The sequence below is a fragment of the Lichenostomus cassidix genome, chromosome 7 (assembly GCF_008360975.1).
Source record: "Lichenostomus cassidix isolate B80296 chromosome 7, HeHo_3.0, whole genome shotgun sequence".
Classification (NCBI taxonomy): Eukaryota; Metazoa; Chordata; class Aves; order Passeriformes; family Meliphagidae; genus Lichenostomus; species Lichenostomus cassidix.
Genome location: NC_139488.1, coordinates 7,824,734 through 7,851,317, shown reverse-complemented (window position 1 = coordinate 7,851,317; position 26,584 = coordinate 7,824,734). Strand labels below are relative to the sequence as shown.

General features: G+C 40.9%; 1 protein-coding gene across 6 annotated transcripts in view; it reads right to left on the bottom strand.

The window, feature by feature from the left end:
• Positions 1-26,584, bottom strand: part of MYO1B (myosin IB) — a 172,387-nt gene that overhangs the window by 72,799 nt on the left and 73,004 nt on the right. For all 6 annotated transcript variants that reach the window (XM_085066038.1, XM_085066036.1, XM_085066037.1 and 3 more), the window contains 2 exons: positions 13,709-13,849; positions 703-818 (listed from right to left, as the gene is read on the bottom strand). In XM_085066038.1, coding sequence (XP_084922164.1) covers positions 703-818; positions 13,709-13,843 — 251 coding nt within the window. In that variant the 5' untranslated portion in view covers positions 13,844-13,849. The remainder of the gene's footprint in view (positions 1-702; positions 819-13,708; positions 13,850-26,584) is intronic.

The following is a 26,584-nucleotide window of genomic DNA, read 5'->3' as shown; positions in this document are numbered from 1 at the left end:
AGGCACTTATCTGACCCCTGATTGCTAAGTCAGTCTCCTGAATTTGTGGCTGCAGAGTCAGGCACAACCTCACAACCAGCTGGAAACACCTCATCCCAGTGTCATGCTGAGGGGAGGAACAGCTGGCTTGAGCCTCACCACTACAACTGGTAAGATAAAAGGATTACTGCACTGGCTGTCCTCTATGAATGGGCTCACTTCCACCCAGCACAGAGAACACCAAGCTTTCATTTTCCTACAGTTACCATTCAGACACATCCAACACGTTTCTGCATTCATCATGAGACGGTTTTTTTCTGCATTGCACAAAGACAAATTAAGAGTTTCACATATCAAAAGTAACACTATATGATTCAAACATATTTAACGCCTCAGGGCTTCCAGGAGGCAGCCTGGACTTTGAAAGAAACAGATTTCCTTGAAAACAGACTGCTTACTTTACAATACTGTAATACTGGCTACTGCTAACAATTAGGGGAAAATGTTCTGAAATGCACATACCATGGCCTAAGTGCATGAAAGAGAAAGAGTAACTCATTTTAACTTCACTTTAAAATATGGATGAGGTAATAAAAATTCATTTTGGGGGAGTGGTGGTGTGATTTTCATTTTGTTAGCTTTAATCAACAGATCTTTTGAGGAGAGAGACAGCTGGTACCATCTGCTCCAGGACAGAATGAAAACTAAAATTTCTGTACTTACATGTGAGGACTGAGTTCATAAAAGTTTCGGTTTCTGTATTCTTCCACTTTCTCTGGAGTATAAATGGGTAGAGATCTGTAGGGGTTTATTGATATCACCACGCTGCCAATGTATGTCTGTTGAAGGAAAAGAGAAAATCATTGCAGATTTTTCTTTTTAACATACTTTTGCTGCATACATATTATTTGCCCATTTTATACTTCTGTGAAAACAAACAAACAAATAGCCTAATTCTGGCAATGAATAAATATGTACATATGTTCTGAAACACCTTTTAGATATTCTCTCTGCTGGGTACTGAGTAGCTATTTCTGCCTAACTGAAAGCCTCTTATGAAGATTTTTCCAAAAAAAGCCCAATCGTACTATATTTCTGTGACTAATTCAGCTGGGGGAGGGAAAGGCAAAAGGACACAGATGTTCACAAAGAACTGACTCCATCTGCATGGCAAATGTCACACGAGCTTCGCTGCAGCCCTTGGGCACTCACACCAAACCACATAAGGCAAGGCTACAGCTGGGCTGTGCCCCTCTACCCAAGGAGGAACTTCATGTCAGCTCGTCAAAGCCTGGGGCACAGAAGAAACCCGAAGGTGAACAGTCTCTGACAGGCTTCTGTCATAGAAGAAATTTCTGTCAGGGTTCAAGCCACAAAAAGTCCTACTATGCTTCCTTGGCAGACGTGAAGTGCAATTTTTATTTCCAGATTCTAAATGTACTCACCACTACCCTTGGAAAGCAGAGGGAGAAATGTGGTTTTTTCCTCTGTTAGATCTTATCCACTGCTGGCCTGAAGGAAGACCAATTCTGTACACCATGACCACCATGTCTGCACATGGCACAATTAACCTGAATTCCTTGAGCCTACTGCCAGATATCCCACAGCTTTCTGTGCCCACCTCCAGCTCCAAGGACTGCAATCAAATACACTGAGTGGCAAAAAATGCCAAAACCCCATTCCATCCTGCCTGCAGGTACTGACAAAAGATTAATAAAACCCCAAGTGTTTGGTATCTCTTTCCACAACTGTGAAATAAATAAATAACACCTGATGAAACATGGTTTTCCAGCAACCAGTGCTCCCTGGGAGGTGTAAATGCTCCACACAGAAGCTGCAGATTCCCATTACTTGTAAGAAAAAATCCAATAGTTTTTTTTAATGAGCTATGATTTTAAAGGGTTTGTGTGCAGTGATATTTCAGCACCTGACAATCATTATTTGGATTTTTCCCCACAACATTTCTTAGAGCAAAGTACTGTAATTTGCAGTTTTAAATGGGAGGAGAGGCATGAGGGGCCCAAGCTAATGACTTCACATATTCAGTAAAGCACCAAATTACGGCCAGAGCTGCAGTAACAAACCAAAAATATTAATTGTTGCAACCCTTCCATATCTAACTTTCATGTCTAAAGCAATTTCCTGCTAAGTGCTACTAAATCTGGTCCTAAGCAAAAAGTGAGGAGAGGAATATTTCCCATTTGCCATAACACACATATGCACAGGCAAGCTGGACACTCACATGGCATTTTGTGTCCCAAACTGAGTGGAATAAACCACACTGCAGTGATAAAACAAGAGGCATGAGGCCTCCAGAGACTCTCAAAATTCATCCTTGTAGTGTTTGCTACTCATGGGATGGATCAGAAGCAGCCACTGCAGACAATTCCCTGTATTACAGCCACCACTATGAAACACAGCAAGTACCTCTCGAGGCTCACCAGTTCTAAGCAACACACTTTCTCCTCTCTCTTCAACTGGCCAGAAACCTCCTGTAAAACATTTCCCCCCTGCATCTGAGCCCAGGACAGAGCCAATAGGCCAGGACAGAGCCAATAGCCCAGGACAGGCTGGTTTCACCCCAAAGGCCCATGCCAAGTGCTGTGAGGAGGAGCAAGGCTGCAGCCTGGCAGAGGGACAGCTCCAGCCTGCCCTGCACCACGACCCAGAGGGAAGTGACCCCAAACATTCAGATGTTGAGATCAACCCAAAATCATTAAGAGTTTTGCTTCTTTCAAGCAAACACCGCAGTGCGTGCTTATGAACATGTTCTTCAAATAAAAAAAAAATTATTCTAGCTTTGTGGTCATCCTCCCCCTACAGAGGAAAGCATTTTCCAACTATGTCTAATCTCTTTGGCTGAACAAGATGAAAATGCAAAAATTGCCTTTCTACAGTGTTTACTTTGCTCACTCTCAACACATGCGGCCTTGGCAATTTGCAAGTCTACAGATTCCTGGCAAGAGTAACAGATGCCCAGGAGTAAGCAGCTTTCTAGTCTTCCCAAATGCATGGATGCCCCAAGAAGGACTCTTTCCTGATAAAACATTTCCTCCTAAATTGTTTCCTCCTAAATCTTTGGAATTTGTGAGCTCAGCCTGTTGTGAAACCAGTGTTGCAAAGTATCAGCAGAAGAGAGATGAAGGCCAAATCGTCAACATTGTATTTTGAAACATGAATTCTTTGGAACAAAAGATTTGTTCCTATTCTGCTACCATAATAGAATACAATTTAATTCCTAAGTTCCTTGAAGTACCCTGGGACATCAAGATAAAGAAATATGAGTGAAAGTGAAAACCTTGATTTTTAATTTTGAATACAGGCTTTTAAATGAGATTTATTTAGAACCATGTCTTCATAGCTAAGTACCACTTAGACAATGTATTTTGGGAATTCAAGTCAGCTCTTTATTGTCAGACATGAACAAATACGGACCATTTCCTAAAATACTCATATTTCAAAAGGTCAAATAACTATATTGAAACAAAGACATAGCCCAATCCATTTTAAACACCAAGCCAAAGTGTGCCAAGAAGTCACTGGGTTTGTTGCAAAGCTGCTTACAAGAACTAATACATTTCCTCTTCTGAAAATGCCAGTCTCTCAAAGCTGATGCCTAATAGTTACTTGCTCCTGGTGGTCTGTGAGATTCCACATAACAGGGATAAACAGATCCGGAAAATAGCTTTCCCACATAACATCTGTCTTCCCACCAGAACTCTATAATAAACAAACAAAATAAATGGCTTAAATCCTTGAGCGAGCGACAAGCACAGAAACATTCCAGTGCTGAAAGCAGAACGCCCAAGAGTAGTGGGAGACCATACCACAGCACCCCAGGGACAAAAGAGATTCTTGAATTTCCCTGCTTAAGGACAAAAATGAAACACCAGAAGAGTGGCCTCATGATGATGGATGCACAGAATACAGTCAGGAGATTTGATTTCTTTCTTGGTTTGACATGGTCTCGTAAGGCAAGTTTGGAGGCCTGCTGTCTCCTCATATTTTGCTAACTAGACTCTTGATAATACTCCTTCTTCCCAACTTCTACTTTATTGTAGCTCACAAACGCAAATTTTATGTTTGCTTGGAACAGAAAGCAAAAGAACTCTCACTAATTGTTTCTCAGTGCATCTCTCATGTAGCAACATGAGCAACACTGCAATGAAACAAAACTTCAGGTTCAGAACAGAGCATTCAGATTTCTATCAGGTTAAACTACAACACATTCTGCATTCTCCACAAAACAACACATACAACTCATTCTTGTTCAGTTAAGGTGTTAACACCTCAAGAAGGAACAAAATTGCAAATTCCAGTTCAGCTGGAAAAGCTGTTAATGTTTGTTACACATCACTTCTAAGTACTGGTGGAGATGCAGTGACCAAGACCCTTTGATGTCCCATTTTCTGTCCCTAGGACAGGAAGTCAATGTAACCACTCGGGGCAAGATATTGGTGCTACTTCAGCTTTACAGGCACCATGCAAGACCTTCTGAGCCTTTCTAATCCAAGCAGACTGACTTAAGAAAAAGCCTCAAATAGCAAGATGATAACAAGGATCTCATTGTTTGTGAGAAATATACAGGCAGCAGCCTCTTCCCAGTCAAGGGCTAGGGAAAGTTATTGCTAGAAACTGGACATTTTCAGCTGAGAAGGTGCAGAAACCTTACAGTGAGGTCAGTGAAAGGTCCCAAAACACCTTTTGCAGGCAGGGTGCACAAGCACTGCAGTGAAATCTGATACACAGGGTAGAGGCAGTACAGGCCAAACTAAGAAGGGGATCCTTTAGAAGACCACAGCTTATGGGAGAATATTTCGCACCCTGGGATACAGTATATTAATAAAGCTATTTTTCCTCCTGTCAAAGTTAGACTTGCAATACCCCAAGGGCCAGAAGAGACAAGACTGCATCTGCAGAAGCCACTACCAACACCAGTTGAGCCTGCAGCACAGAAGTTGCACAGCTGTCATAAAAATCCACTCCATATCCTTAAAAGCTTTTCTGGATCTGTGGCAATCTCCACAAAGCAGTCTTCTGCAGCGTTTGAAATCATTAAACATCTACACAGATTTGCTGTAAGCCTTCTGGAACTGTACCCTACATCCTTTCTGTCAGCTCTGCTAAAAACATTCCCACTGCTTCTTACCTCTTGTAGCCTCTAACAGCCCAGAGAAATTGCTGCTGCACACAAGTCAGTGCTGCTGTAAAATGCCCAAGTGCTAATATACCTTGCAAGTGCACTTGAGTCCCAAGGTTTCTCTCTGTTTATTTAATTTGTTAAACGTCGGAGCACAGAAATAGAAAACAAAGAAATTTTAGTAAAATAAGTTTGCTAGTGTGGATTCTTCCATGTATGCAGAACAATTCTAATACTCCAGATATATATAATGCACATTCGTTTAGTAATGATTATGCTCAAGTGTACTTGGTTCTTATGACTTTGAAGAGTTTCAGATCACGCCATCAAAACTATTCATTGAAATGAGAGACAATAAAGTGAGATCAAAGAGAAGTGTGACTAGATTTATTGGAATGAATCCAAAACCAAGGCTTGCCCAGCACTGTTTTCATTGTGGTCAGGGAGGGCTGTGTTTTCATTTTGTGGGGTTTTTTTAATGTGACACATGCAAAATTATTTTTCTAATACAATACTCATTTTCCTTTGTATTTGCGTGACCTACTGCATTTCTGTATCTTGCCAACTCATAAGCACATGTGCTGCTGCATGTTCAGAACAGCTGAGGCCAAGGAGATGGCAGAGGAAGCCTGTACTTACATGTTCTAAGTTTTCTGAGCTGTCTCAATCTCAAACAGAGCCTGGCAAATTTAAAACTGCAACTTTATAATGAAGTTTCCCATCTTAATAAACATTACCATCTAGATCAGTACTGTATTAAAATATCACCTGTAATATGAACAATCATGTTGTGCACTCAAATTTGTTTCACCATTGTGGTTGGCCACAACAAAAGAATTAAATGCACTGTGCCTCTGGTCCATAGTGTTTTCTTGGGTTGGTAACACAAAGTTGCAAGAGACAATGTTTGAAATGAGTAAGGAAAAGAGTAATATCAAGGCTAAAAGCAAAACCACCTGCACCCATTACATTTTTTGGGGCTTTGATTTAACTGTATTCCTGTGTATGGCAATGGAGGTGTTTGTATTGCTTGGTGGAGAGAGGTGGGCTGGGTACTTGAAAAAGACAAACAAACAAACAAATGAGTATTTCATCCTGTAACACTCCAGGGTTTGCTGGCACTGTTTACAACAGCACATACAAAATAAACTCTACCTGTGATCCAAGCTGAGCAGCTGCTCTTCAGGTTGAGGTAATGCTGGGCTAATGCTGCTTGCACTTCAGTGAGCTGGGAGCTTGAGCAGAGAAAGATATCACTGCATTTCTGAGCAAACAGCCTATTCTCCATGATGACGAAAACTCTTGCTCAAGCCCACCTTCCCAGAAACAGCATGCTAGTCCCAGAAATATAGTGGACAAAGTCTGTATGTTGTAATAGAATAAAAACCCCAATCCTGGAAAGCTACTGTATGTGCTTCATGCAGTTGTTAACCAACCAAGATAGGCAGCCTTGTAAAACCTGGATGGAATACTAAAGGCTGTGAAAAGAACTACCTAGAAGAGCAGTGGACGAGTTCCTGAAATTGAGATGGGAAAAACCAAAAAGTAAAAGAAAATAAGAAACTGAGGAGACAAAATAACAGCCTGTATCAACTGGGTTAATGGTTGATACAACAACTCAAGAAACAAAGCTCAAACAGGTCACACAAAAGCAGAAGCCTCCATCTATACCCCAAAGCAAACAATCACAACACAGGCAACCCATGACAAAGAGGAAAACAGCACTGCTGAAATATTCTTCAGTATGGGCTTGATCCTGCAAGCCATTGTGCAAGCAGCAGCAGTCTGGACAAGCCGTGGGCAACCCACACCGGCCACGATCAAGCCCTTAACTGCACTGCAGCCTGGTGAGATCCGAGCCCTGAAGTCAGAGCGCATCATTTGCCAGGAAAAGACACCCACACAGCAAGTTGGAGCGAGTACCTGAAGTGGATGCATGCGCACAGATTATCGGGTTTCTCTTGTGAGTTTCTTGAGGGCACAGAAATCTCTCCCCTGCTCAGTGAACATTGCTGCTAACCTCAAGATCGTTATGACAGACTCGAGCGTTATTATTAATGAAGCAGACTAATCCTTTCTGTTGGTCTCCTCTCTGACTACATTGGGATGTTTTTATACCAGCAAACAGAATTCCTACACAGGATGCAAATATAGGCAAAACCTGTAAATCAGTAATGAGGAAGTCAACCCAAAGGTGACATGAGAAATTTTCAAGACAGCACTTGAACAACCCCCAAAAATCAGTGCTTGCCCACTTTTCAAAAGATTAAGCCTTGTTTTCAAAAGCAAAGAGTAGCTGGAGATTGGATATGTCTGTGCCAAGAAACCGTTGGTGAAAACATTAAGAGAGAGCATCCATTCAAAAATGTTCCACTTTGTCCTCTCTTTTATCAAAGCATCACACCAGAGGCAGAAAAGAAAGGGTGTGTAGGAGAGGAGAAGACCCCTACACACAACCCACCAAATGCATGCAGTTTTCTGTGATCCTTATTAACGTTTTCTTACTCCTTTATGCAAATACTGCACACAGCCCTACAAACAGTGCCTGAAATACAAGGCTCAGCATCGTGGGAGCCATACAAAAAGGAAGGGAAACAAAGCACTGCCTTGAGAGAAATAACTCTCCTCCCACAAAGCACTTCAAGGTAAAAAGCAGCCAACCTGCTGCCTGTGAGAATCTTTACTCCTGACTCTGGGCAAGGTATAAAGTTTGTTTTGCCAGAGTGGGCTGATGTAAAGGGCCAGAGGACCCACAGGATTTCTAGCTAGATAACAAGCAAAGCAAGATTTGCAGGGAGGCAGAATACTTCTTTGGCCACAAGCTATCACAGCAAAAGATGTGCCTTGGGCACACAAGCTTTTCTTCACATCTGAAGAAGCAGCAGGCTTCAAGGTCCTAGCCTGTGGCAGCTGCAACAATATTATTACTACAACTCAGTAGCTTCCCTCAAAGGGCAAAACTGTTGAGGCACTGATGGGAAAATTGCTCACATTGACACAGGCTTTCCCCAAGGGAGGAAGAGGAGATGGGAGGAAACTCAGGTCCCCTGGGCTCCCATCACAGGCGGACGGAGGGCTGCTCTGATCCAGATCTCAAACCATCCTGGCTTTTAGAAATCACTCAGCCACCACACCTGCCACTCCTCAAACTCCCAAAGGAAGACCAGCAGCCCAGGCTGGACACGCTGGATAAACACAAGTAAATACAGGAAGGTACAAGAGAGCAGGGTCAGACCTGGCAGGGGGAAGGACTCTTCTGTGTGTCAGGAGCAGCAAAGCACAGTCCTGCTACCAGGCAGCACACACACAGCTAGGACATACCCAAAAACCACAGCGGACAACAGCCCTCACCAAAACCCAACAAAGGACCCCACCTGGCCTCAATAAAAACATTTTAAAGAAGAACATGATCCTGCTGCTATCAGGAGGTAAAGAACTTGCGAATAAAATTGAACTTTAACAATCATTCAGTTACTATCACCACACAGATTTTCCCAGCAGGCTGCATTTATCTTTCCCAATACCACAAGGCTCTTTTCTTCACAGCAGCAACAGGATGGTCACACAAAGTGGATGCAGGCCGGGACAATTGGTGTCACTCACATAATTCTGTTCCCTACCCTGTTCTTGCAAATGTAGCATCTGGAATACCAGGTATGAGTGCAGCAGGAACAAAGCCACTGTGCTTGACAGCAATTCAGTAAAATCCTAAATAATCTAAGGTAGCTGAAAAAGGGATGAATCAGTAATATAGACAGGCACAGTGGGGTAAAGGCAAGTCAAAACCAAAAAGGCTACCCCTAAAATATTAAAGCAATAGAGGTCAACATGAAGCAGCTTAGTCTATGGAACAAGCACACCACAACAGGCATGCCAGCAGAAGGCAGCCACAAGGATGGTACCTCAAACAGATAAAACAGAATTACTACCCTGGAATGCCAAATATTTAATGTTTCAGTGATAAAACAACAAATGTTCAGTAACATAAGACTGCTGCTGCCCAAAGCAGCCCACGAACTCCACGCACCAGAAAATACAAATTAAACGCTGACATCAGAGAAAGATTCTGTTTTGTTGTAAGAACAAAAAGCAAACAAACATTTTCTTGTAAGGAACAAAATGTTGACCTCTGCAAATTTGGGAAGACTTCAAGAAACAACATAACTGTGGGGAAAAATGTGCAGGGCAGCAGAATAAAGCCATATCTGACCTCTAAAGGCTGACTCCTGTGAGCCTACGCAGTTCCACTCCCCTCCAGACTCCTCACACCTCCCGTGACACTTCCACATGCCTCTCAAAGCAACAATCCCAGCATAAAAATAAGTTTCAGACCAATACAAATACTAGATTTTATCCAAAATCTCTACCATTCATGAATCACTGAAAATGCATGTATAGACATATGCTCCCTCCCATTTGTCAGCATCCCAAAATACAAAGGAAAAATAATTGCTGAGCTGGATTGGGTGAGCATATTTCAGCCAACTTAGGGGAAAAAAACCCCAAAACTTTAAGAGAGGGAGTTCAACAGAACAAGTCAAAAATTCATCAATCTCACATAAACTGAATTTTATGAATGTATTTAAAGTTTTCCATGTGGTCTGCAGGTCACACATTTTAACCGCACAAACTGCTCCCTGAAACCTTCAAATAATCAACATTGTGGGATTCTTTCCTACTTGCTAATGCATTGCCCATGAGCCACATTTTACTTTGTAAAGTTAACTAAAGACTCCCACGGGCTTTTGTTACCAGTAGTTACAGAAAAGAACTTTTGTGGAACAGCAATGCAAATTTTATCAATGTAAAGTTTAAGAGTTGCAAAAACAATATAATAAACAATTACAGCTTTCTAATGAGATTTTTCTTGGTCAGACATACCTCAGACATTTCCAGACATGACTAAACTCTAAGATTCCCATTTCCAATTAACACATGCATGCTGCCCAACAAGCCCTCCCCCCACCAAAGCCACTCAGCATGAGATTACTGCAGAATCTGGTGGTTTTTAGTAGAATATTTGGCCTAACTCCAGCTCCACCAGCCTTCATGCTTATTTTTATAGGCACAGCCTCCAGCTTTGCGCTCTAGTATGTAACACAACACCCAAATCTATTAAACTTTTCACCAAATACACATAAAATTGAACAACAGGTAATCAAGCCACAGTCTGTTCCCTCACTGTTAGGAGGGGACTCATTGCCCTGTTTGCATCATGGCATGAAACTTCACCAATGTTCTTGGAGGGCTTACAGTGAACGTTCCTGGGATGATACAAAAGGACCATCAGAGGATCCAGATCTAAATGCTTTTGCAAGGGAAGCTCTTATGGAGAAGATCTAGAATTTCAAAGGGGCAGATGGAGCTGGCATTTGGATCTCCAATATCAAACATTCACCATCAACCATAACAACTGTGAAAGAGCTTAGAAAAGACAAAAAAATCTTCTAGTGGAATGAACCCAACTATCTTGTCATCTTTGGCTATGGGGAAGGGAGAGGTTTGGCATTGTTCACTGATGGCCCGATCTGACTCTCACATTTCATAGAATCACAGAATAGTTTGGGTTGGAAGGGATATTTAAAGGTCTGCAGTCCAATCCCTTCTGCAATGAGGAGGGACATCTCCAACTAGATTAGGTTGCTCAGAGTCCATCTCCGTGCTGACCTTGAATGTTTCTAGCGATGGGGCACCTACCACCTCTCTGGACAACCTGTTACAGTGTTTCACTATTCACATCACAAAAAATCTCTTCCTTATTATCTAGTCTAAATTTACCCTCTTCAATTTAAAACCAATATTCCTCATCCTATCACAGCAGGCTTTACTGAAAAACTTGTGCCCATCTCTCTGGTAAGCCCCCTTTTTGGGTTTACCTACCAAGACTGGCTAACACCATGCTGTGACATCTGGCCAGCCTTACAGCATCTTCAAAGCTATCCATGTTACAGGTCTCATTCCTCACAGCAAACCCTTTTGAAGGTTATAACTGCAACTCCTTTTTAAAACTAACATATGAAACACAGACAGAGCCTTCAGCCTGCAGGAGACAGCTTAGAAAACCATTTTGGGTAAGCGTGGTTTGCTGCAGCTTGACTTTGTTCTTTAAACTTGGACACAACTTCTGGTAATGCCTGCAGTGGAGCACTGACGTGAGGGCTGAACTTGAGCCCACAGCTGAGCCATCAAAGGACAAATCCACTCCTACTGCCCTCTGAAAGGATCTTGAGAGGTCATTTTCTGTATGGAGCTTGTCAGAGCTGCAGAAATCTGCAGTCTTGGTTAAGCACCAGCAGCAGCTCTTTAACAGCGCTATTTGGTTTCCCCAGGATGCAAACTACAGATTTTACATGGTAAAACAAGCCCAACTTCCAGGTGTAACAGAGGCTTCATTGTCCTCATCAGAGTATAAAACCAGAAATGCAAAGTGTAGTTGCTATGAGGGAGAAGAGAGTTGGTAGCAACAAGGAGAAGCTAGAGAACAGTTTGTACTTGAAAATTAACATGGTTGTTACAGTGAGCACCATTCCAACTGCTACTGTTTTACAAGTTTTCTAAAATATGCAAAAGAGGCATGAAATTTGCAAGGTAGCAAAACTCAGCTGATACAGAGAGGAGACAATATTCCTAAAGTGACTTGGTAAATAAAACCATGCAGCACCACAAGCCAAGTACTTGCATACTTGGTAGCAGTATGTGGCACGGACATAAACATCTCCTTTTTCCACCATTGCATGCAGTGAATGTTTTAATAGTTGCAAAAATCTGCAACAATTTGCCTTTGTACTGTGGATTCACACACAGTGCTTGGATATACAAGCACTGCACCCTTTATGCTTTAGATAAAACTTTCAAATATGACCCAAAGATTGAGCTTGGTGGTACTGCCTTCTTTAATCTCCAGGCAAATAGCACCCTTTCCTTCTCTTTTCCTTCATATTTTCTTGAGTTAAGTGGAATGAGATGAATAAGCATCACCCACTGCTACTTGTAGGCATTAGGAATACAGTATTAGCCCTAAAACTGATGTGGATCACATTAAGTACACAAGCCACTGACTGGGAAAAAACCCTCTCTTAATCCCAGAAGAGGCAGCCACTGCAGCTGTTGAATATGAAGGATTTGACAGAAGCAAGATGGAAGAGCAGAAAAGAGAACTCTGGTATCTACCTGCCTGTATCAACATCCAAGGGTTATCCATGGGGAACAGAACACGTCTTCAAGGAACAAGGAAAATTTAAGACACCAAGTTTTGCAAATGTAACTCTGAAGGGTACAAGTTAAAAAAAAAAAGTTAAATTTTTCTTAACCATTGTGGAAGAAATGTTCCCACAAATATACATTGTTTCTTTTTCAACAATGTTTCAATGGATACCCAGAGTCCTTGTTTTAATTTCATTTTCCTTTTAATTTAAACTGTCAGTATAACCTGAAGGATCAAATTGGTGGAGTTGATACAATAGCAGTTAGGAGCAACTATGTATTGTCAACCTAATGTCTCCACAGAAGGGAGAAGGCTTGGGTGAGCAGGAAAACTGAGAAGAAAGTTGTGGTAGACAACAGAAAGGTACAAAAGCTCAGAGTATAACTAAGGGATGCAAGAAGCAAACAAAAATAGCACAGATCCTCCCATACTTCTCCTTTCCATTCTCCAGGATAATGAAACCATGATGGGTCAAATGCTTAGCAAGAATTAAAAATATAATCACACTAAAAATTAAAAGGAGGTAAGGCTAAATTGTAATTAAGTACAGAACATGTATTTGATTGTAATAAGCTGCAAACACCACTGCTTGCAGATCACAGCTATACTTTGGCTTAAATATTGAGGCCTTTACTCTTAAAAGAGTTATCTTTTACCAGCAGCCTTGGAAAGTCTCTACAAGTCATTAAGTTCACACAGCCTAAGCAGTATAACAGATACAATAATGTGCACATTTTAGCAAAAGTGGAACAAAGAGATGAAGCAGGAAATGAAAGGCTTAACTGGAACCACAATTTGCCTCTTCTTTCCCTGTCTGTGTTTCAACTGCCAGTTCACAACATTTCTCCTGTTGATCATCACCCAGGGATTGATACGCCTGAAGACTTTGATTACTTCCACATATATCCAAGATCATTGTATCTAGTTTAAAACCCAACCATTTTAATAAACATGATCTTTTTGCAAATCAAAGATAGCAGGCAGCATTTAAGTTAGCCTTGGCATATTCCAAGCATGTATTGTTTCTACCTCAACCCGCTCCAACATCCTGGAAATGCCCTTCCGTGTAAATGAATTATTTATAACTCCAGTGCCCTCTGACAACAGGAGTATCGAAGTTATTGTCAGCAGCAATTCTGGAACTGTTCTTTATGAAAATCCATGTCATGTAATGAGGGAAAAGAAAAAGGAAAAACATCCCAGATGGGAAAGATCAAATGCTAACACTGCAGTACAGGAAAGACTACAGCACAAGGTTTAAAACATCCCTAATACAATAGATAATGTTCAGGCACTTGGTCTATGTGTATCCTTAAAAATAAACACATATCTTAGGAATGACAGCATAACCCCCAAAAGGATGTTATTTTTTAACATATACTCACATAAACTTCATCGTGATCAAAGCGCTTCTTCAGGTTATTGATGAATGAGTCTTCATTCAGTGGCTCTAAAAGAACCATATCTCCCACCCCTATCATGTCGTCTAAAAGCGACGTCTTGACCTCCATTTTGGCCATTTTGTCCTGGGGAAAAAACAAAAGAAAAAATAATAAAACAAACAGCAAAGGTTAGCCCAAGGTTATTCTAATTATTCACAGGCATTATCTGGTAACATTACTTTAGGAATAAAAGTTAAAAACCCATCAAAGAACACTACATGAAAATTATGTTTCCAAGGAGCATTTTTAGAGTTATTCCGTCTACCCAGGTAGTCCACACAATTCCAAAATTTAATTTCTAACAGTCAACAATGCCTTCTGGTCCACTATAAATGAAACATGGAATTCCTGGAAACAGGAATGAAGATTCCAGTGGGCATCACAACCAGATTTTTTGACAGCTTCAACACAGTGTTCAAGTGCATGCAAACCCATGTTTTACCAAAAGCTTCATCAGGATCTCTAAACTAGGGTTTAAATTTGTCAATAACCTAATCTGAATCTTTTTTTCACTCTTATTTGCATTTCTCCAACTCCATCAATACTGAAATGGAAACCAACTAAGTGAATCCCCTCAGAGACAAAAAACACGCTTTGATCTTAGTTCATGAACCCTGGACTCTAAAACACCTATATTCCAGTACAGTGCTGGTTTGGGCTACCTGAAGCTACCAAATTATTTCATTTCCTAACTAGATTCAATTAAGTTATGAATTTATTTGTAACTTTATTAAGAGAAAATTTTCATGGAGCAGCAACAATCCAGCTGATGAGTAGAGACTCTGCATCAATATAACTGGAATGGCAAAAGTCAGAAGCTGGCCTTGAACAGAGGACCAGGATTGAACAAAGTAAGCAAGTCTGATAAAGGAAGTAATTTAGACAAAGAAGTCAAGGTCAGGCCGAAACTTGGCACTTATTTAATCCTCCCAGCCTTTTATCCCTCAACTCCAAACACTAGAGAAGATTACTGGGCTCCTCAAGAACTCCAGGCACACAGTTACTGCTTCCAGCTTTCCTGAGGAGACTGAAAAACGTACAGATCCACAGCAGCAGATGGCAAGCAGGGAACCAGAGGTGAGAGAACAACTTTGCTGACCACACAAACCAAGGAGCAGCTACAGCACAGCTACAGCTACACAAAGCAAGAGCTCAACTTCAACTGTAATCTCCCAGCTATGTAATGCTATCAGGCTGTCCTTGTTCCCCCTATCACTACTGCACATTTTAATTCTAAACATTTTTTCTTGTTTCCCAAAATGCCACCGAGCAGCTATTACCTTAGATTATCATTGCTACCTTGCCATAGTAGCTCTCCATCAGATAACTAATTTAAAACAAGCAAAGTCTTTTATCTCTCCCTTCTGCCTGCAGCCACTACATTACTAAAAGTTATTTCATGTTTTTCATCGAGTGACATTTGAGGGATTTTAGATCAAGACTTAGGTCTTGCTTGATGTTTTTCCAAATTCAACGAAGAGAAGCGCAGCTCCACAGGCAGCTAACAAAGTGATACAAAAAGATCCCCAAAACCTGAACCAAGCCTGGGAATTACTAGAAATTCACATGGAAATGCAAAAACAGTGCTGAACTATGGTAACCAACCAAAGCTGAGTCAACTCTGCTAAACAAACAAAAGAGCATTTATTTTAAACAGAAACACTGGACAAATATTTTTGTAGAGAGAGATACTTTTATTCTTAAAAGTTCACCTCTCTGAATCCCCCAAAAAATTTTAAACATTCAGAGAATCTTTTCAGAGGTATCACTTCAACTTCTGCATCCCATTAAGACAGATTCTTTAAACTACCAGTCTTGTTTCAGTGACCTAATTACTTCCCATACATCAACTAATGCTCAAATAATTTTGAAGGCTGAGAAAATAAAGTTCTTCTCAAGCATGGAACTTATTAAATATTGGGTTTGTGGCCAAATATATAAAAAAAGCCAACACAAAAATCCTAATAAGGGCAATTTAAACCTAAAATTTAAGTTCTAAGTACTATACCTCATTTACCATTGTGAAATTACATACAACCTACCACACTTCATGCATCACTGCTCGGGAATTTCAAGACCAAGAGCAGCCAAACCGATCAAAAACATCCATATATTCCCAAACTCTGTGGCATGTTTTGCAGAAGACATGCAAGAAGACATGCAAGAAGACACTATATCTAATACTGTAAGTTGGATCAGAAAGTTCTATACAAATACTAACTTAACAATACATTGGAAAAGTTCAACTTCATGGTCAAAGGTTAATTTTCAGCTTGGTTTTTTCCACAATAATTTGCAGTATTCTATAGTTAAAATATTTTCATTAACTTGCATGTTAAAAAATACTAGAAACCCAAATGATGAAAAAATCAGAAAATAGGCTGAGACAACTCATTTAACACTGATTGCTCAAAGTAATTATCAACAGCCTAGCTTTTGCAAAAATTCATTAAAGATTATCTCATACACTTATGTATGATTCAAGAGTATTCTGCCATACCAGTGCTGTTAGCCTTTGCTTTGGTGGAATCCGATTGTAATCCCTACCCTGGTCTATCTAACAAAGGAAAATCCAGCTTGTAGGATAATTTGGTTGTCTATCTGAGGTAAAAAGTGGTGGGGGGAAGCACTGCTAAGAAAAACCAACCATGTTTAAATATATATTAAAAAATTAGATACGACTTATAAACTGAATTTAATCTACTAGAAGAATGTAGTACAGGATCAATATACAGCACTTTCAAAACACCAAACGCTAATCTTTAAAGCAGCTTTTTTAAAAATGTCCAAAATCAGCACACTACACAGGAAAAAAAATAACAAAAAATAATAAAAAATAACCAAGCCCTTGCAACATTACATGGCTAAACTTCAGAAAAAGCTCAGAAATTCAATCCAAATGCATGTCCAAGTATTTGCCATATACTCAAAGATGCCTTGCAGCTGTTAATATTTTCCCATCAGCACTGCTGACAGCATGCTCACCACAATTTGGTGAGCAGTACATAAAAGCAAGTGTCTTCTACCTGTGCATGTATTCGTGCACCATTAAAAAGATGAATGCTTCTCTAGAACCTTTTTCAAGAACCAGATCAGTGAGAGGGATGGGACCAGAAGCTGCTCCCAGTGCATGTGAGATCAGGAGTGGCCAAAGCCACAGCTGTGCTCTTGAGAGAGCAAACACAGGCAAACTGGAACTTAGGTAGAGAAAAGAACCAGACTGGGTTGTATCCTATTAAACAAGGATAGGTTTAGTGTTTTCCAAATGAAACCTGCTGAATGGCGGCAGGTGAATGGAGGTACTGCTGGGAGGTTCTATTTGAACTGCACTGTAATTTCAAACCAGAAACTCAATTTAAAAAATTACCTGAAAATGTAAGTGGTACTTCCTCAATTTACCTAACACCTTGCTCTAGGGACTGTAACATCTCCTTTTGTTGATATGAAGAAAAATAAGTGTATTAAGATTACAGCTGCAAATTATTAATTACAGCAAAAAAATTAATTCAGTAAAAAACCCTAAAATTCTTCTAATGCTTGTAGTCCTCAAATCAGATTCTTCCTCCAACATTCCCTAGTCTCTCCCATACCCACTTACCACTGGAGGCTTCTCCCAAATTTACCCTTCTTGTCCTGAAAGCAAAAATCAGCAGCTTTTCAAAATATCTCCTTTTTCTGTAGGCAGTTGTCAAATCTGTTCTTCCTCCCTTTGGTCTCATATCTAAGCCTTAATTCAATGGAGCGAGAACATTCGCAACATGTTTCCATTCTCAGAAAAATTTTAAAAACCTTTCTTCAGTAATCCTTCACAGTTTGATCTGTTTTATGTTGGACAACACGCTTGGGAGGAGAAGTGCTGGGCAGGCTGTGTCTTTAAAATGCTTTTACCCACACACTCCCACACTTCACAGAGCTTTTTAAAACACAGGCTGCTGTATCCACTGCTTGCAGTGCCTGGGACTGCCATCCAGCCAGGCCAGTTGAATCTAAAACTTGTTTGCCTCTCTTGGCCACAAGGATGGCAAATTAAAGGTCACAGTATCCCACAGCCGCAGCATTCACATCATTGGCCATTCTGAAACAAGAGCTAATAAAGAGAACTATAAATAGAAGAGGATACAGAGAATAGGCAAAACCCCCAAAGCCTCGTACAATTAAATGCACATATTCTCTATGGGGGAAATGAAGTAATGCCCTGTTATTGGCATACTGCATGTTAAGGAATTGTCCAAGGTTTTCCACCCTCCAACAGCAGAACAGCAACAATTGTCAGCTTCCTCCAGCTGTCCTTAGCTCACACTTAGAGTTTGGTGCAGTGGAACTATCACTGGCTGCAGAGGTGGCTTGGTTTTTTTCTTTCCTGGCACTGTAGGAAGAGGACAATTTCCCTACCATCAAAATTGACACAGATGTACTCACGTATGCTTCAAGCTCTGATTATTTAGAAACAAAACAAAAAAACCCAAGCCTTTGGTTTCACTACAACCAACTCACTGTAGAAAACAGTCCCCTTTTTCTTCTACAAGTCTTAAGAGGGACAATGTGTAACATCAGTAATTCAATAGTGGAGTTCAAGCTGATTTCATGTTCCAGGTCTGATCCTGAGCCCCTCTCCAGCTGTTATTATGCTTGCCCACTCCTTCCCTGTTTGTTATTATGCTTCCCCACTCAGCTCACACAGAGTGGGGACATTGACAGGCTACTGCTGCAAAAAGCAGCCAGGGACAGTGTCATTTCCTGAACAAAACAAACCCAAAAGGGTCTGCAACCATCATCCCATGCTGCTCATGACAAGCCTAAGTACCAATTTAGCAAGAGGCAGGATTTAAATTTATCCTGTTCTGCTGCCCAGAAAGCCCTACCTCTCACCAGCCTCTGACTGATGCCCTGAAGGAGCAAATTCATTGCAAACAGCCTGTGCTGGTTCACCAGGCAAACTGAGACAGACTCTGCAGCTGAACTGTTACAATGCTCTTTTCACTCCGAGCTAAATTTCCCGACATCAGCATGTGTGAAAAAACGTTGATATCATCCAAAGGAAACCCTTGCTTTCCCTCCAGACTGCTCCCATCTGCTGCCAGGAACACCTGCACCCTCCTGCCCAGCTGTGACTGCTCACAGATGTTGCTGTGACACATCAGTGTCCTGCAGAAAAGAGCATGCAGAAAACAGCACAATGTTGCAGTCCTTTTCCTGCAAGAAAATGGACTTTAGAAACGTGACAGACAAATTGCAGGAAGGAATGTTAATGGATATTGCAACAGCAGTAAAAGCACTCAAAGAACTAAAATGCTTCCTCTGACTCTCCATCTTTCCTTTTGGTTTCGCCAGTGTCTGAATAGATTCTGAATTCCTTTCTTTCTCACAGTCCTACTGAACAAACCAATGCTTTTCACATTGAAAAAGTTTATAATTCAGAGCTTTTGAATTAGCTAGTGTTTCTCACATCTCACCTATCAAGCAAGAGCTATTATTTGAAGTCTTGTGCAACTTCTGTTAAATTTCCGTGAGTACCGAACATTACACACGTGTACCAGATTCCTTGAGTACTTAACAACCAACAGCTCTGATAAATTACAAAAGTAAAATGCGGCATTACGGGGTGTATTTGTATTGGGACCGCAGGAATGCTTGCATTCAGCATCAGCTAAATGGGAACAGCCCTTCAGCAACATCAGATTAGGACAGTTTCGCACCACTGACTGCAATTTAGATGACAGAAGATCTGACCAGAGAATTCCATAGGAGAAACGAATGCTCCACTGGCCTCTGCCACCAAACACCACACTTTTATCTAAAGATTGGGTAATTTTCAAGAATGAATCAGGCCACTTAAGGTACTGTTGAACAAACAGCTGCAACCACGTGAGGCAATATCATCTTTTAATAGTTTAATAGGTTAACAATGGAGACTTTACTGCAGTTTAGAAAAACTGAGAGTGTGATAATTAGACTTCATTAGGACTTGCACAAAATGTTTGCTGGGACATTATCTCCTCCTGACATAAACAGTGAATGAAACTTTCTTCATTAACAGGACTCGGGTCCTTCACAAACGCAGAAGGGAGAGGTTTGGTGGTTGTTGTTGGTGTCGTTTTTTGGCCTTTGTTGAGAGGTATTGGAGTTTTTGTTTTGGTGTGGGGGTGGGGTGTTTTCTCTTATTTTTACATCAGCTTGATTACAACCCACATTAAGCAGTAATCTCCACAAAAGTGAGAAATGCCTCTCTCATGCCTCTGTTCATATTGTGATGAAACTATGAACAACTCTGGTATCATCAAAAAGGTGCACAATACCTCGCCACAAAACCAAAATCACATGAGCCATGTATGCAGAAGATACAGCTTTGCCCTCCTTCTCTTCCTTAAGGAAAAAAAAATACTAATTCAGCAGCCTGGGGGGCTGTGTTTGCATTTCTCTAAGGCTACTTTCTGTTATTTTTTTCCTAGTAGTTTGAATAACATTAGCATGGATATTACCTGCTCTACGAGACCATGGGGTATATCTATTCCATTATTTCTACTTTACAGTCCCAGCAGTACATGTCCTCAAATTACTTCTAATAATTATTTTGCAACCACAACACAATAACTGCCACCAGTAATCGTGCTCTGGGGTTGATCTATTTCCTAAGTCAACTTTCTGCCTTTCTTTAACTCATCTGGGTCAGTCATACAATCACACTAGGTTTTGGGAAAAACATTTGGGTCTTTCAACGTTGCTAAGGCACTCTTCTTTAGCAGCTGTGAAAATACAGTAAAAATATGTCTGCTACTCCGTTTTTATCCTGCAAATGTTCCTTTACATTTTGGATTATATTAACAGGCTTCAAAGAGTAAAGGTGTGAAGTGGTCTTTTCTGTAAATGGTTATTCTGGAGTCCTTTCTTTCTTCCTTTTTTTTTCTTTAGTTAGTTTAATGGGGAAAACACCTTGGGCATTTTCAATGCATCTAGAAATAGGTCTTCACTACCAAGGCTGTTTACAGTCCAAAATTCTGGTCAAATTCCCACTGAGTTCAGCAGAAACAGGATCCATGGTGGTTTCTTACATTTAGGCTTTTCTTAGTCATTGCCTAGCCACAGTTTTATAATCATTCCAGAGCCACATCTACAGAAAGGGATAAAATATTCAGGAACAAAGGGGGTCCATTTTTGGCACATACCTTGGTAAGATTTCCTTGAATCTTTTTCAAAATAAGGAACAAAACGTGACTGCAAAGCCAAAAGTTGTCAAAGGTCCTGCCTTCTTCCCCTAACCAAAGACTAGATTTCAGACTGACTGTTCTTCCAACAATGCAACTTTTTAAATGTTGTCAGTACAGGATATGGACACATAGAAAACTGGATAGTCGAACTAAGCAGTGGGTGCCCTTTTAAACTGATTATCTTAATCTTTCAAGCTGCCGCTTAAAGTTTTCTGCCAGTTTTGGGGGATGCTGCCCCATCCAAAGGTTATGTTTGCATATCTGTTGCAGAACAGGGGCACAAAAACCAAGGTAGAGTTTATTTATATTAGGGGATCTTCTTTGTTTGCTATGTCACACACCAGTAGCTTGCTGCCACACCAGAGCTTGGGTTCAAAAGATCTCTCAGTAGCAATTCCCCACAAAATGCTATTACCAACAATCAGCCCTCACAAAGTCAACTCACTTCTATCAGCTGAGGTTTCAGATCTTTGGGAGCAATCCAGCAATCAGCTGCAATAGACAGCCTTGATTATAATAGGATTTTTACTCTCCATTCCACACAAGCGCAGGGGCAGAAAGCAAGCCTTGCTTTCCTGCAGTCAGCGCACAAACCACACATCCCTGATACAGCAGAAGAACTGCTCATGCTGCAGCAACTGGAGCAAACACTAATTTACATTGTTGGTAAGGTAGGTATTGAGAGATATCTTAATACTACAGGGTTAAAATACCAGAGCACATGCTAATCTTCTCCTCAAATGCTTTGTTGCCTGTTAAGCAGTCGGTGATAAGCCTTGAAGATATGCAGGAAACGAAATAACAGGCCAGGTAACACCACAGCCACCCTCAGCAGAAGGAAAAGCAGCCACGGAAAGTCATCACAACAGCCACTGAACCAGGCCTAAAACCGGTCACAGATGAACACAAACCTAATCAGGAGCTTCAGGAATTTCAGATCCCAGAAGAGGCATTGGTGCCTCTATCTACCCAGCATTAGTTCAGCCAAAATAACTGAGCATACCCTAACTCCCAAAGCAGCTGGCACTCACAGGTTACCACAGTTTCCATGCACCAGTAATCTCTTCCAAGCAGTAAAACTCTGGGTAAAGCAAACATTTCCCTGTCCTTTCCATTTAAAACAGGAGGAAAAGAAGCTGCCCAAATATCACCCCAGACATCTTATTCTCACCCATCACAATTTCCCCTCCTCAAAAGCTCACTGATGGGATCCTTATAATATTTTTACATAAAGTTTGGAAGGTTTTTAGCCCAGTATTTTATGAAAATAAGACAAATCATGCCAGCTGTACATCTTTTGGTCTATGCATCTGCTCTCTCAGACACATTTAATGTTGAATTTCATTCAAAAGTACAAAGGACAACAGAACAGCTGATTTTCCATACAAAAGCAGGCAGGAGAGGAAGATATGAGCACAAGCTTTCCATCAGAGACATGGGTTGCGAGGAGAACAAACCCCTTATTAAGTACCACAGAGCCATTGCAGAAAAATTGCTCTGCAAAATTCCCCAGCTGTAGAAAAAAAAAATTCAAATGAAAATTATTACTTCTTCTCAAGTCAATCCATCACAAGAGAAAAACCTGCAGGAAGTCAGACTTGACTAGTCCCATTTCTCCCAGGAATAGCTGCCAAGGTAAAACAGCAGTGCAAGGTTTCACCCAACCACTTCCCATCACTGTCTATTCTGCACATCAGTTTCTGCCCAGAAAAACACTGCTATTTTTTACAGAAGAGTAAAAGAATTTTGATGTAAATGCTGCATCAAAAGGAAGAATTATTTGCCCAAACCTGAGCTAAAAGGGCATCTATTTAAGGGAAGACAAGGCTTAGATAAATTACATATACTGTTTAGACATGTTTGCTTGTCTCAAGCAATTGACCTATATCCACAGCCTTGTCATTTTCATCCTCAACAGTCACGTTCAGTTGGACACCTGAAATTAGAGGATAAAAGCCATCAATTTCTAAATCAAGGCATCTCCAGCTCTTCCCATGTATCAAGAGATATTTTGAACAGGACTGGCTCATGAAGTTGCATATCAACACACAGTTGTCCAGATGTCCATGGAGTTCAAAGCCAGGAGACGGTGTTTTTACTGACAACTAGCAGGATAAACAGAGATTTTCCAAATAAAATACAACACTTCACAGACTTAGAGAGGGATACCTTCTTAAAACATCAATAGAAAGCAACTGCCTTGCACAGAAGGAAAACAGCCGGTCTCATGGCAGGCAAACTCAACACACACAGCTACTAAGTTTCCCCTCACTGTGCTTCAGCGAGAACTATCATCTGGCAGTTCTTAGGAAGCAAAAAGTTCTATTCACACGAGATACAGGCAAGCTTCCCGTGTTCCAGAAATCTGTTACAAGGCACAAGGAGCTCCAGCTCTACCTTTGCTTGCCAAAAGATTTTCCAGGGTTTCTCCTGGAGTGAACTTTGTTTTAACAGAGCCCTGCACTCTTTGATCACTGAAGGTAATCTCCAGAGCCCTTTTAACTGCGGCAGCCTGACAGCCTGTGAGCTGAGCAACGGCAATAGTAGCTATGTCTGTTCTGTGTGCTCCAGACCAGTGCCAAACCCACTGCATCCTACAACCATGACTACAGCACTGCACTGCTCCCCAATGCCATTTTTCAGCCTCCTTCACGAGAAATAGTGCTCGTGGTGTGCCTAATTTCTAGACTAAATTTATTCATGGTCAGTTAATATCCACTTCTTGCTTTTGCTAATGCTACTGGGGTTTTGTTTTGTTTTTAAATTTAAATGTGTTTTCTCCCTCACAGGAAAGTATTTACAGAGGTTCATCTCCCTCACAGGAAAGTATTTACAGAGGTTCATCTCATGGACTTCATTCCAAATAATGCATAGCCAATATTGCCCATCTCCCTCTCAGTGGCTTCTCCATCCCCCTTGACCATGCCAATCACCCTTTTCTGCTCCCTCTCCTACTTGAACCCATCTTTGCCAAGCAGGGATTAACCAAGGTTGTGCAGAGGATTCCTGGTACATCATGGCAGCACTGTTTCCTCACCACCACCAGGAATACTCCCTTCATAGAGAGAGGGATTCATTTTCACCCCCTCCACAACTCTTTTTCCTTCTCCAAAGGTTCACAGGGAATTAGCACTTCCCTAGCTTACTCTGCACAACAGGTCTCAACTGCTCCATCAGTCACAGACCTACTCACAGACATAAAACTTAGGAAGGGTCTTCAGACACTCAAGCAACCACTTGCTTAGCTTGTAGGCTTAACTATTCCCAAATACAATCTGCCTTTCAACCTCTACCACCTTTCTACTGCCCTCTCTCCAAGCCTCTCCTGATGAAAAGGTAGAGCAGCTGTTATTTTTGCTAGAAGTTAGACATCCAAGGTATCCATTCTTTCATATCAGATAAGCTGGAGCTCTGCTTGGAAAACCTTTCTCCTCAGCCCTCAAACATGAAGCTTCAGCAAAGCTATTCGGTGCACAGTGAACTGGTTCCCAGAGTGTCAGAAAAAACAGAACCTCTTCATCTCTTCACCAGCATCACCAGGGTCTCTGTGTTAAGCTGCTTGTTTGCTTCCATAGAGGAAAAATGGAGAGGATTAATAGCAACTCACTCCCTTCAACAGTTCTCCTAAAAGCAGGACTGACTTCTCACTACAGTGTCATTCTCAGAGTCCTTATGCAATAAGGACTTTAAGATCAAGATCCTCTTTGATCTAAAAGGATACACTTAATTGTGCTTCAAATTGTTTTAACACAAAGGCATTAAAATACAGAGAGTAAGTGTAACTTCCTTTGCTTGTGCTTTCCCAAGATACAGAATTCAACACTTCTTCACCCAGCAGTTTCCTCATTTGTGAGGTGCAGGTTCTCAAAGGTTACTGGCAAGGATTTAAGCACAGTATCAGGACATTGCATATGCTCCATTGTGCATAAAAACTGGTGGTTGCCTTAAGGCCCAGTCTTTACAGAGATCTTCAAACACCAGTATATTCTTGTAGGCAAAAGGAGAACAGACTCCATAAAGAAAACACATAAAAAAGAACAGAAACTTTTCAGGATGTGACAAAGCATTTCAGGATGTCATGGCTCTCTACCTGTTTTTCTTTCCATTGTAGCAAATACTACAGTTTAATTATTGGTATTTTAATTTTATATTTGGACCCTTATTGCAATTAAAAGTAGCCCCAGAAGCACTTTGGAGTGTACAAACTATGAAAATTACAGAACATTACAGAAAAAGAAGATAAAGCAAACAGCAAGAGAGCTCCCATACAGAGCATATTTGTGGGCCCAGTAAATTTGTACCAATGCTGACCAGGCTGCAGTCACAGACTTTCAAAAACTGGTTTCTGCTTACAGCAGGAAAGATGAGTCTTTCCTTGCTGCTTCCATTTAAAAAATAAAGACATCTACAGCAAGCATTTCTGATGGTACAGAACACACCAACCCTTCTGTTACTCACCACCTATTTCTCATCATGATCTGCTCTTTTTCTCCTTGATATATGCTCTTACTTTCCTCCTGGTATCTTTTGCTTTCATGGATCTCTTGTCCAACAACATAAGGATTTCTGGCAACATAAGACCCTTGGAAGGGCTGCTGCCTCTCCAAGACAGGGAGAACAAGGAGAAGTTTGTTAGTGCACCCACACTGAAAGAAGCAATTCCAAGGCAGCACTGCACAAAGCCAGAGGCAATTACCTAAGGCCCAGGATACTCCTACTCCCCACCCCTGCAAAGGAAAAAAAAAACCTTAGTGACAGTGAATGTTTCTCACCCTTACTCCTTGGGACTCCGGATATTTGGATTCCTTATCTTGAGCCTTCAGCTTGTTTGCTGAAATGTTAAATATGGCTATTTAGGCTGGAGACCACCTCTCTATTGCTTTCCTCCCAAAAGCTGGAGCACTGGAGAAAAAAGATGCTGCTCTGGCCTCCGGAGTCCACTACTCCCACTGTACTGTCTACATAGAATTCCCCAACCAGTTTGCATCTGAAAAGGGGAATTCATAATTATTCTTCGCCTCTTCAAATGTATTTTGAAGCCCTAGTCTTTCTCACTGAAACTCTTTCATCACCACAGTGACTTTGCTATCAGACTTAAAATTTCTATCAAGAAATGGATACAAGCTTACTTGGTGATATCATATGGGAAATTTCCCAGTAAAAAGGAGTTGGGAGAGACAAACAAATTAACTTTCTGTACAGTTTTCTCTAAAACCTATACCACTAACGGGAAACAAACTAACTAGCTAACCAAAACAAAATAAACAAACAAACAAACAAAAAAAACCAAAAAAAAACCCAAAAAAAACAAAAAAAAAAAAAGAGAGATCCTTGTCTCCACATTGTTTAGAACCAAAATCTGGAGTAATACACACCAAAAGACCAAAGCTTTCACAAGCCACAGGCAAACTGGGGCACAACTGCAAAGGGTGAATGTTTTGAGGTTACTGCTCAGACACACCAGGATTCACAAAGATCTTCAGTTCCATATCCTCTTTAACAGCTACTTCACAGCTGCAACAAAGAGTTGCAGAGCTTTCCACTATCCCATCAGCACAAAATGAAAATGTTTAAGTTTTGGGAGGACAGTGGGTTTTGGGGTCTTTTTTTCATT